At 39.3% G+C, this 12,020-nt stretch overlaps 1 protein-coding gene across 2 annotated transcripts in view; it reads left to right on the top strand.

Annotated features, from left to right (window-relative positions):
* Angpt1 (angiopoietin 1) overlaps nt 1-12,020 on the top strand; it is a 249,624-nt gene that overhangs the window by 146,476 nt on the left and 91,128 nt on the right. For both annotated transcript variants that reach the window (XM_052747736.1, XM_052747735.1), the window contains exons 2-3: nt 41-196; nt 11,111-11,232. In XM_052747736.1, coding sequence (XP_052603696.1) covers nt 41-196; nt 11,111-11,232 — 278 coding nt within the window. The remainder of the gene's footprint in view (nt 1-40; nt 197-11,110; nt 11,233-12,020) is intronic.

Here is a 12,020-nt window from a genome sequence, read left to right as displayed (position 1 = left end):
TGCTTATAATCTAGCATGCCTTCTCCTTTATCTCTTGCAGCTTGAGAATTACATTGTGGAAAATATGAAGTCGGAGATGGCCCAGATACAACAGAATGCGGTTCAAAACCACACGGCCACCATGCTTGAGATAGGAACCAGCCTCCTGTCTCAGACTGCAGAGCAGACCCGAAAACTGACAGATGTTGAGACTCAGGTATGTCCCCAGGGCCAGAGTCACATACTCAACCAGAAGATTATTTTGAAGTTATTCTTTTATTTACTCCATAAACACAGAGCATATTTCAGCGTGAGGCTTGGGGAAACATACATTTTTTTTGTTTATTGGTAATAACAACAATGAGTGCTTGACAAGATATGCATGCTTTTTTTTTGCATTAATGAGGGTGAGTATATTTAGCTTTGTATGTGTTTGCAAAAACAGAGCAGCTACGAAAACCTAATCAGCATTAAGTTTAAACAAACACTGCAGCTACCAACTGTGATATGACTTGTGTCAAACAAAATAGCCCTGTGGGTCTAACTGGTGTCTTTGAAGAGCGTTTTTGACCTGTCTTGCTTTATCTCGGGGGAGGGGGTTAATGCTCTCATGACGGTGACATCTGCAGTGGTCTTGTGCATTCAATGGATTGAAAGGAAAATCTCATGTACACTGAGCAGGAATAAACACGAGTCTGCATAGACCTGCATATTTGAGTAGAAACCAGTAAAGTGTAAGGATGCTTTGTAATTATCATTGTCATAAATGCACTAGTAAATGTCACATTGAAGCACTACTAGGTGATCTCTTAGTGCTGTGGGTGTAGCGACTGTTATTCCATTGTAATAGCATTCTAAACTTGGTGGGGGTGACCCTGTTCCAATGCAGCTGATTTCTTTCAAGGCTAGAAAAATCTGCATGTAAATATGCCAATGCAAAAAAATGGCAAACTATTTCTACTTTACTTAATCTGTGTCAGTGACTTCGCAGATTATATGTTTATATTTAAAGAAAAACAATGAAGATAATGTATATGGATAAAGTATATTATCTAAAATATAGGTTGCCTTAATACAAAACACATTTATGGAGCCACTTAAAGCCTGTAAGTAAGGAAGTTGCACTGATCTCTTTCACTAACATAATTATAGAATTCAGGACTCCAACTCTGAAGTCCTCATATCTATTCCATTGATTAATGATATTAATTATCAACTAATGGAATCGGAACTTAAATGTTTATCACATTGGATGAATAAATCATACAAATTTTGGAAAATGCTCCCCTGCCCTGGATCATTATCAGATCCACATGGAGTATAAAGAATGGGAACTATATCTCATAACTAAATAATACAAGACTTATTGACTCATTTATATCACATAAAGCAAGCAAGCTGATCTATACAATATCTGTTTCATGTATTACATATAATAAGATTGTATTTTTCTCTTTATTTAAGTCAGAAAGCTTACCATCTGTTACAAACATTTTTGTAAGTTCAAATCCTGAAACACTGGCAGGAGAAGGTGCTTTTTGCCAAGCCTAAGGACCTGAGTTCTATTCTCAGACTCATAAGGTAGAAGGAAAGGACTCTAGCACGCTCATGCCCACACACACACACACACACACACACACACACACACACACACACACACGCACACACACGTGGACACACACGACCTTTGGTTTATGTCCTCTAAACTTCCTCTAGGGTTGTTTTTGTTCTCCTCTCATTTAGGAAGTGCTGGAGGAAAATGATGCCTTCATTAATATTTTAATCTCCAAACTGTAAAGATTGATGCTATGCAAGTTTTTAAAAGTAAAATTTGTTCTGCAATCTAAAGGCTGGGAGATATGTACTTTTTGAAAGAAAAGTCAAGAATAAAGACAAAATAAAATGTCCTGTGTGGAATAGTAAAAACTCATCATAAAGACCAATTAAAGCTTATTAGATAAAGCAAGAACATTGTTCAGACAGACAAAGTAAAAAAAAATCTCAAACCCTTCAGAATTATCAACAAGAGGCAACTAGACAGGCAGTGTTCTACTTTACAAATTGAAACCTTTATAGGCTTGTTATCATCCTTTGAACATATTATGGTCATTGATGCTTATGCTCCAAGCCTTTTTTTTTTAAGCAAGTGTGTATCCACATGGTGTGTATTTGAACTATTGACACAGGACATGTCTGCTTCAACATAACCACTTAAGTGTCCCCAAGTCTTGATGCAGTGTCAAGTTTATACAATGAATACTGAAACCTCAGTGCATTTATATGTGCTTCAGTTCTAAAATCTTACAAGGTGGAGGAAACTTCTGCTCTGTCCAGGTTTGATTTTGTATTTTGCTCTGACATTCACCTAACTTGACTAAACACTTTTATATTTTGCTTTTCCTAAAACCGACTTCAGGCTGTTCAGTAGTTGAGGATCATGTAGCAATGGCTTAGCCCCATTTGTGTGCCCCAGCTCTCACATGATGGATGATGTTATAAAGATAAGCAACTTATTGCTTACTAGTCCTCTGTTGACCTTCTAGACTTGCACTTTCACAGGAGGAGGCAGGACTACGGTTTTGCTGCAGGGCATAGAGGACCCCCACTTTCAATGACCATTATAATCAGAACAAGTGTGGCATGGTGAGCACACCTAAAAACGCTGAGAAATCCAAACCTGAGGAAGCCTCTTCTTCCTCCACAGCTCAGCAGAACACCACTTGCTCTTATCAGTCTTGCCCAGCAGCTCCTCTCCTTCAAGTTCCTCTTTTGGATTAAGGAGTTAGGATCAGGAGTTATTCATGTCCTTCTCCTGTTGCATAATCTCCTTCTCACTTTTCCCTCAGGCAAATTTGGTGTATAGGGAATTATCGAATCAACAAACCGAATTAAATCTATTTTTAACCATCTCCTTGGATGGGTTTTAACAATCTTACACACATATTAACTAGTACCAGCAAATATATTCTATAGACATAGGTAGTATTTTCATTCCTTTTTTAAAGATGAAAAAACCAAAACAGTGATGCTGAAAGCTGGTTCAGATGAAAGAATTAGTGAGTATTAGGTTGAAAATTTAAAGTTAAAGAGTTTGACATCAAAATCTACAGGCTCATCTTTCTACCAATGTCAGTCTCTCTCCTCCGCTTCTGCTTTTTCTCTAAGACTTTGGACCTGTATCAATTGGTCCAAGCATGGAACAAGATTTACTTCAGAGTAAGCAAGCTAGTGCAGTAGGTCTCAGCGCTGCTAAGTCTCCTATAGGCAAGGAAGATGCCGCTGCTTCCCTGCTGGTGGGAATGGCAGGCCCACCCACTCGCACCATTCTCTTGTGTGCCAGTGAGTTCATCACTACGGCTTCAGTGCTGCCCATGCCAGCTGCCAGCTGTGTCAACCACAGGGAAGTTCTTCAGAGGGGCATCTCAAGTTTCCTTCAGTTGCCAATAACTGCCAGCACTATAGTATTAGAAAAGGAATTTAATCACATTTGAACCGACCTATTTTGCATATTTCCATGATGCAAGATGTTCCAATAAGTGATTTGTAGACTACATTAATACCTAAAGCAGTCCTTATGTCCAGTGACTTTGAGTTAACGTGGTAAAAAGCCTCTAGATGGATTTCCTTCCACTTTCTGTTGTATTGAAAGCATACCTTTTCAGTGTGCTGTTGTGGGAAGTATAATTGAGCAGTGACCCCAGCTGCTGTGCTCTCAAACCCTTCAGGTATTGGTACAGAGACCACAATTCTCAACAGCCATTTCTAAGCGATGACTCACTGTGGCAGGGTACTTAGTCTTGTTCCCAGGAGCTTGAGAACTTCGCTGACACATGACTTTGGCTAAGTTTTTTCCCATTGCCTGTTGAATATAATTACGGCTGTCTTGAGGACTGAGACTTCCATCTAACACTCCATTCCTTCCCTCTTTTCTTCACCAGAATAAAGCCTGCACCATCATCTGAAGTCTGTTTCTGACTCCTCCCACTTATTTCCAGTTTCCCTTCAAAGACATTTGCTTTAATAAATTCCCTGCACATTTAATCCCAGTTCTTCTGTGTCTCAGAGTTCACTGATGACTACAACTGTTGTTTGGCTCACAACAGCACAGTTAGAAATTTAAAGCAGTTCATAAGTAGGCTCTTAAATGAACATATTTCTCTAGGCAACAGTAAATTTCCTCTTCTGTCTACTACCAAAGGTCAGCCCTAAAAATTGACCTATATTTCTTTAACTTGAGGAAGGTATAGTTTAATAAACTTTTAACCTTGACCTAGCTGAAATGATAGTGAAATAAATTAGCTAGGGATCTTATATAGAAAATACATTTGTAATTAATTTGTATAAACCATTGGAAGAAGGCTCAGAAAACTCTGGCCTACAACTCAAATTTGACTGAACTTTCTTTTCTAAAACTGTACCAAATACAGCCACATTTATCCATGCACATGTTGTCTATGATTGCTTTACAGTTTTCACATCAGGTTACACCAGAGATATAGGAAAGACAATACAGCCTGTATATCAGGTGTTTTGTTTGTTTATTTATTTGTTTCTCATTATTCTCACGAAACATCTAACAAAAGCAACTTAAGGGAGTAAGAATTGAGTTTGGCTCACAGTTTGAGAGTACAAAATTCATAATGTGGGGAAGGCCACATCAGGAGTGTAGCTGGGAATGCTCACATTTCACTGGCTCAGAGAGCAGAGGGATCTGAGGTTACAGCCAGGACAAGCTACAAACCGTAAGGCCTACTCCCTAGGGATCCATTTCTTCCATTGAGACCCCAACCCATAAAGGTTCTTTAATTTCCCAAAACAACATCACCAGCTGCAGACCAAATGTTCAAACACATGGGCCTTTGGGGAGCATTTCACATCCAAATAATGACAGCTCACCAAGTAAGATGGTTACTATCTGGCCCTTTACTAAAGTCAGACCAATTCTTCATATGCGTGTTAAGTAGAAAGCAAGGATGCTCTTTCTCTTTTCTTCATAGCCTCTATCATTAGGATTTGTAACAGGACAGGATATATATCAAACCCTCAATAAGTACTAGTTAAGTAATTAATAAACCCTAATCATAATATATTTGGATTTTAACCCAAGGCTGTGTGTTGATAGTAATGTATATGCAAAAGTAGCTGATGGCCTAGAATATGACTTAGAAGAAAAGTAACCTACTGAAAAAGGTGTGACTGGAGAAGAAATCAAGCCAATATCAATATATTCTCTCTGTACTCTGAAGAGCATGGGAAATTTGGCCCCTTCCTGCATTATTGTGATAATTTAATGCGTATATGAAGGAGAAATCCGAAGTCACCATCAGCCACAACAAACTGAAGACCAAGTGATGACTGGAAAGAAGACATTCCATAGCAGTAGTTATGGATCAAGAGGTCATCTTTCTTAGGCAGAGGAATCTGTTTGTTCTTAGTTACTGGAGCTTCTAGGAAGAATAGAGACTCTAAATTCAGAAGAGCTATGTAGTTAGCTCTAATGAACAAGAAAATCCAACCTACAATGTCTGCCTCTGTTAAAAGGCACTATAAGTACCAAACTCCACAGTTATAATATTATAAATATGGCACAGAGTTACACTGTAGGGTGTAATTGGAATATATTAGTATTTAATATATGAATAATCAAATATGATGAGGTTACTATAAATATTATAAATGTTAATATATATGGTTAATATGCACATATTATATGACATAAATATAATAATTCACAATTTTCATATAGTATTAAATATATATTATCATAACATGATCTGTAATAACAATATTTGTTCAAGATTCCTTAATTTCCACAGTAATTTTGCAGGTAATTTATTTTCCAGGTTTGGTGGTCTCACTGAACTTAGGTCTATTTTTTACTTTCTTCCCCTCTCCCCACTAATGAATAATATTTTTAAGAAACTAGGACAATCCTTTGACAACCTCTCATCTTCTGGGATTGCCCGAGTATTTATTTGCCATTTCTTTTGATTTATTTTCCCATAACTCATAGTTTCTTTAAACCAGAAATTACTATGTATAAAGAATTTCCTGAGCTGAGTTGAGCAGTATGGTTCCTCTATGGAACTGTTGATCATTTCATGTGGCATCTCATCAGGAGGCAAAAAGACAGATCACCAGCATGCTCTCAGGGATGGAAGGTCTGGATGCAGTCAGGGTATTAGCTGCCGTATCTCTCCATCTCAAGTGCTTACTTTCTCTCTATGATGCAAACAAATAACCAAAAGGGTGATTCTTGATCACATTAAAACTTACTTCACTGATATTGCTAAGTAGTGAATTTATAGCTCCCATTCTTCATGTACTGATCAGCTTTCATACTACCATAACATCTAATTACATCATATGTTGTTACCTTTGCTTTATTTGAAAAAAAAAATAATGAAATCAATAGCATGCATGTGCCTCGGGGGAAGACTGTTTCAAGGCCAAGTGCTGTGCAAAGAGATTTCCTTTGTGACTGCTGTGCTCTCTTTAAGTTAGTGTGGATTTTAAGTGAAATACTCTTACAAGTATTAAAAAAGACTGTCTAAAATTCCATAGCTCACTTTCTCTATAAAATGAATAGTTACTATTTTTTATTTTTATAAGAAAGCGTTAAACCCTTTAAACTACATAAGTCCCCCATTTCAGAGTGTGCACTGTCCTTACTCCACAGCATACTCTGGGAAATTTAAGCTTTGACATCAGTCCTTGGGGACTTGCTGAATATTTTCTTCACTCTTTCCTTTCTTAATTTTTTTCTTTCCTCTTAAACTTTTTTTTTCTCAGAGATGTACTTTTGGGATGTGTTTAAGCTAAGAAGGAAATGTCTTTTGTCATTTTAATGGAATACTTCAGTTATTGCCAGCAGCAAGTTCCATAGACACATGCAAGGCGGTGGTCAATTTATCATAGTTTTCTACAGTTCCCTTGGATGCCCAGCTTTGAACTTCAAGCCTATTTGCAAACATCAGTGGGGTGACTTGAAATAAAGCAGCAATGGAATCAATACGATGAGAAAAGAGAAGGACGTGGTATTTGTGCTTAAAACTAGCCTGAGTTGACCAGCACTTATCCTGGATCTTGAAGATTGGTCGGCATCCTTCTTCCATGTCAGATAAATCTTTAGATTCGGGCTGTAAGAGTCTAACTACTAAGGTGGGGCTGTTGCCTTCCATGGTTGTTATCTAACTTGAAACAGCCTGTTGGGCAATGTCAGCACGTCACCCAACACGTAGTTGAATGCCCCGGTGTTCTTGACTTTATACTGGAGGACTTCGGACACAGCAATGTAGGCCCTGTGTAACAGGATTATCTTCAATAGTGGAGGTTCCAGAAGGAATGGAAGATGGAGTGAACTGCTGGAGAGGATGGGGATAGAAGTTTTCCTAGGCATGGCTGAACATACCCCTGAGCATGTCTTGAATATGAAAAGAAGCTAGTTCTGCATCTGAGAGGGGATGGGAATTCTAGCCAGACAGAAGTGCAGGTACAAATGTCCTGAAGTGAAAGAGAATTTGGCAAATTGAGCAGAAAAAAGACTGAATGAGATCATAATGAGCCAGGTGGGTGGCGGGAGTGACATAGAAGAAGTAAGCAGGCTTCAGATCTCACACAGCCTTGTGGACCACACAAGTTCTTTGAAATGTAAACTACCTGCAGAGAGGATCCATTAGCATATGCAACATAGAAAATGCCACAATCTGACTTGTTTTTTACAAAAGATCCATTGCTCTGTGATAGTGTAGACTAGAGGCAAAGGAGAGTAAGAGGACAGATTAATAGCAGCCACAGTTGTAAGAGTTAGATACAGGCAACTTCATGGCCAATTCCAGATGATGACTCCATTCTGTTTCCAGGGAACACAGAGAATGATGTGTAAGCAAAACATTTGGTCTAAGTGTATCAGGAAGTGTGTCTTAGTTAGCGTTTCCAATGCTGTGATAAAACCCCTTGACAAAAGTAACTCGGGGAAGAGACCATTTCATCCTACAAACTCTCAGGCCACACAGAGGGAAGTCAGAGCAGGAACTCCTGCAGGAACCCTGAGGCAGGAACAGATGGAGGAGTGCTGCTTACTGGCTTGCTCTCCATGGGTTGCTCAGCCTGCTCTCTTATACCATCTGAGACCACCTGCTGAGGAGTGATCCTGCTTTAGTCAAGATACTACTTCACTGAACTGAACTTCCCTCTAGGTCAATCTTTTTTTTTTTTTTTTTTACTGATTTAATTAATATTTTTTCATCTAGTTTACATACTGACCACAGTTTCCCCCTCTCTTCTTCTGTTCTCTCCTCACTGCCTCCCATGTCCCCCTTTTTCATTCACTCCTCCTCAGTCTTTTCTTTTTTTAAAAGTTTATTTATTTAAAAATAGGTTTTTTTTTTTTTTTGGTTTTTCGAGACAGGGTTTCTCTGTGTAGTGTTGCACCTTTCCTGGAACTCACTTGGTAGCCCAGGCTGGCCTCGAACTCACAGAGATCCACCTGGCTCTGCCTCCCGAGTGCTGGGATTAAAGGCGTGCGCCACCACAGCCCGGCTTAAAAAAAGGTTTTTTTTTTCATTTTACCAATCCCAGTTCCCCCTCCCCCCCCTTATCCCATGCCCCCCCACCTTCTCCAAACCCACCCCCCATCCACTCCTTAAGGAGGGTAAGGCCTCCCTTGGTGAATCAACAAAGTCTGGCATACTAAATTCAGGCAGGACCAAGCCCCTCCCCCCTGTGTCAAGCTGGTAGGAGCTCATGGACTCCCAGCTGGGGAACATGCATGGGACCTAACTAGGCTCTCTGAATGTGGGTGACAGTTATGCCATGGATAGGTCTGTTTGGGAAGCCCCTGGCAATGGAACCAGGACTTATCCCGGGTGCATGAAATGGCTTTTTGGAACACTTTCCCTAGGGAGGGATAACTTCCTCCCCAGTCTTTCTCAGTTAAGAGTCACCCTTCCTAAATATGTCTAGGTTTGTATCACGTTGACAAAAACCGACCAGCCCACGTGCTCTCAGGGAGTAAGTAAGGTAAAGGAAAGCAAATGTAGGTTTGAAGTATCTGTGAACAATGGGTTTAATTCCGTGAGATGGCGCGCCTGCTTTTGTTGTTTGTTCGTTTGTTTGTTTGTTTGTTTTGAGACAGGGTTTCTCTGTGTAGCTTTGCGCCTTTCCTGTAGCCCAGGCTGGCCTCGAACTCACAGAGATTCCCATGCCTCTGCCTCCTGAGTGCTGGGATTAAAGGCGTGCACCACCACCACCCGGCTCAAGCATGCCTGCTTTTTGTTCATAAACAAATGTTGAGTGTCTTCTCTATGCCTGGTACTGTTCAATCACAAAAAAAAATGCAGAGTGTTTCACTCCTCCTTTCAAATATTTGCACATGGTCATCCAGTAAACAAAAAAACCAAAAACTGGCCTGGGTAGAAAATTTGATGACTGTAGCCTCAGTCTTGACATTCTCTACCATTTGCTCTTGAAATTCTGTTTTTCCTTAAATAAAGTAATAAGGAATAGATTTTTAAAATAATATTTGTACTAATTTTCTGAGAATTTCATACAGCATATTCGGATCGTATTCACCCCTCCCGCAACTCTTCCCTTTCCACTTTTCCCTCAGGAGCCTCCAGCTCTCAGTTGTGTTTTCTTTTCCTCCATTGAGACCACTTATGTGGTGCAGAACTACTCTCGGGAGTAGAGCCTGCCCTTGAGTGTGTTCAACCCACCAGGCTCACACCATTAAAGAAAGCATACTCTCCCGACAGTCATCCAATGCCAATAACTAGTAAATGGTTGTGTGCCGACTTTTCTCCCTCCATGTTGGAACTTTGTCTTGAGCTTGTGCAGGTCCTGTGTGTCCTGTCACAATCGCAGAATTCATGTGTGTCTAGGAAAAATGCACTATTTAAAAAGTTTTAAAAACCCCATGGAACAGAAAAGCAACTTTAAAGTAAACATAGTCCTTGCAAGTGGATAGTCCAGTGCCATGTGGTTTGACTCACCTTACCCTGTTCCTGGCCTAGGGGAAATGAGGTGATGAGAGAAGAGTAGAAAATGGTAAGATGCGGCATTTATACTTTAAAATACTTAACTTGCTATGATTCATTTGTATATTGTTTTCATGGATATGGATTTGAAGCCACTCCAAGAATGAATAATAATAATCTCATCTAATGTTTGTGGAATATGTTAGAGTTAAAAAACAGTCTGCACAGAAATAATGGACAGATGTATAATGCATACTTTAGCTTGGTTGCCACGGCGAGAAGGAGCCCGTCTGTAGATTTTGCATCTGAGGCAGTTGCCTCTGCCCTCTGTTCTAGTTCCATCTCTGTCCTACTGCTACGGACACAGAGTCCCATTGCCTTGCAGTCCCTGCAGACATAGCCCAACTCAAGAACACTTTCAAAAGGTTCAGACAGATCCCAGCTTTAAACCCACATAGTGGGGCACAGCACTCCAGGGCTGCCATGTTTACAGCAGGACCCTGTATGTGATACCAGTATTGCAAAAAAAAAAAAAAAAAAATCTTTTCAGGTTCTTTCTAATATGCAGATTCAAATAAAGTCTCTGGTTAGAAACCCAGACCTTGACCTGGTCCTATGTGAATGTGGACTCCAGTGTTCTCATTCATGAAGTGACATGGCCAACGAATGATACTGTCAAGTAAGTGAGATAACATATGGACGTTCTCTTGGATGGACTCCCTGCCATAACAGTCATCCAATAAATGTGTGGTCAGAAGTCCCTCCAGACTATCTTCAGAGGTGTTTGTGTTTCAAATTGGATTTAGTAAGGTGATAGGTTTGAGTAGGTATATTTATACAACTCCTAATTTTTCTAACTAACCTGTAATATCAAGACCTTGGATTAATAACATATTTTGCACTTATAAATTTTGGAGATAAAATATATGAAATGTTATCCTATGATGTAAGGGTATAAAAATTGGAGTATGCCAATGGATTTAGTTCACCTCCAACTTTAATTTTAATTTACAATGCACTGCTTAGTAGGTTGGACACCATGTGCTTAAATCCCTTTGAAAAATATTAAGAACAAAAGTGATTTTTAAAATGCTCAATTTTTTTCCCTGCTACTTGCTTTGTGACTGAAATTGTTTTTTAAAAACTATTTCAAGGTACTAAACCAAACATCTCGACTTGAAATACAACTACTGGAGAATTCATTATCAACCTACAAGCTAGAGAAGCAACTTCTCCAACAGACAAACGAAATTCTGAAGATTCATGAAAAAAACAGGTAAGGATCATTGTACCCTAAAAGTATTTTTATGCACACGTCTTTATATCCTCCAGCTCACTGGGAACCAAACACTTAATGTTATGGTAATCTAAAGCACAAAGTCGCGAGAGGAGGAAGATACAAATGCAACCAGTGTGTCCACAAGGAGGCCTGTGTCCTGCTTCAATTCTTGAGGTGCTTGGTCCTCAGGTGCTGTAATGAGCAATTGTTCAAATAACACCATGTACACAAACATGTTTGATATTTTGGCATAATAGATTGACATTTCTTCAGCAGCATCAAATTTGTGACCCTAGAGAAGAGAATAGCAGAGCCTCTTGAACTGTTACTCAGTCGTCTCTTATAGGGCCTTTGTAACATACAAGATGGTTAAATTCAGACAGCATGTGCTACAGAGAAGCAGATTTATAATATTTCTAGAAAATACTTGCCCATAGAATAACTAGGAAGGGACTTTTGCACTGAAAGTCATTTAATTTGGACATAATAAATTTGATTTGTCGATATCATCATATGGTAGTGTTTTGTGAGGTTTGAGGTCTATCGGGTCAGTGAATGCAACTTTAAGATTTTGAAAGTCGGGACAATGAAACACTAGCTCATTTCAAAGTCATTAACATTAATTGTGGGTAGCTTGAGCAAAACACCAATTCCTGTAGAATATGTATCTTCTATTTCATTGTACTTTCTTCTGAATATTTGGTTGTCTTGAAGATGTTTCAGCTCTTATACCTTGTGTTCAGCTAAAGACTACTTTCCTAGTAGGAAGTAATCAGATACCATCA

The sequence above is a fragment of the Peromyscus californicus genome, unplaced genomic scaffold, assembly GCF_007827085.1.
Source record: "Peromyscus californicus insignis strain IS unplaced genomic scaffold, ASM782708v3 Scaffold_20__1_contigs__length_68692818, whole genome shotgun sequence".
In the NCBI taxonomy this organism is placed as follows: domain Eukaryota; kingdom Metazoa; phylum Chordata; class Mammalia; order Rodentia; family Cricetidae; genus Peromyscus; species Peromyscus californicus.
The sequence above is the reverse complement of the archived record's forward strand: the minus strand, read 5'-3'. Positions and strand labels throughout refer to the sequence as shown.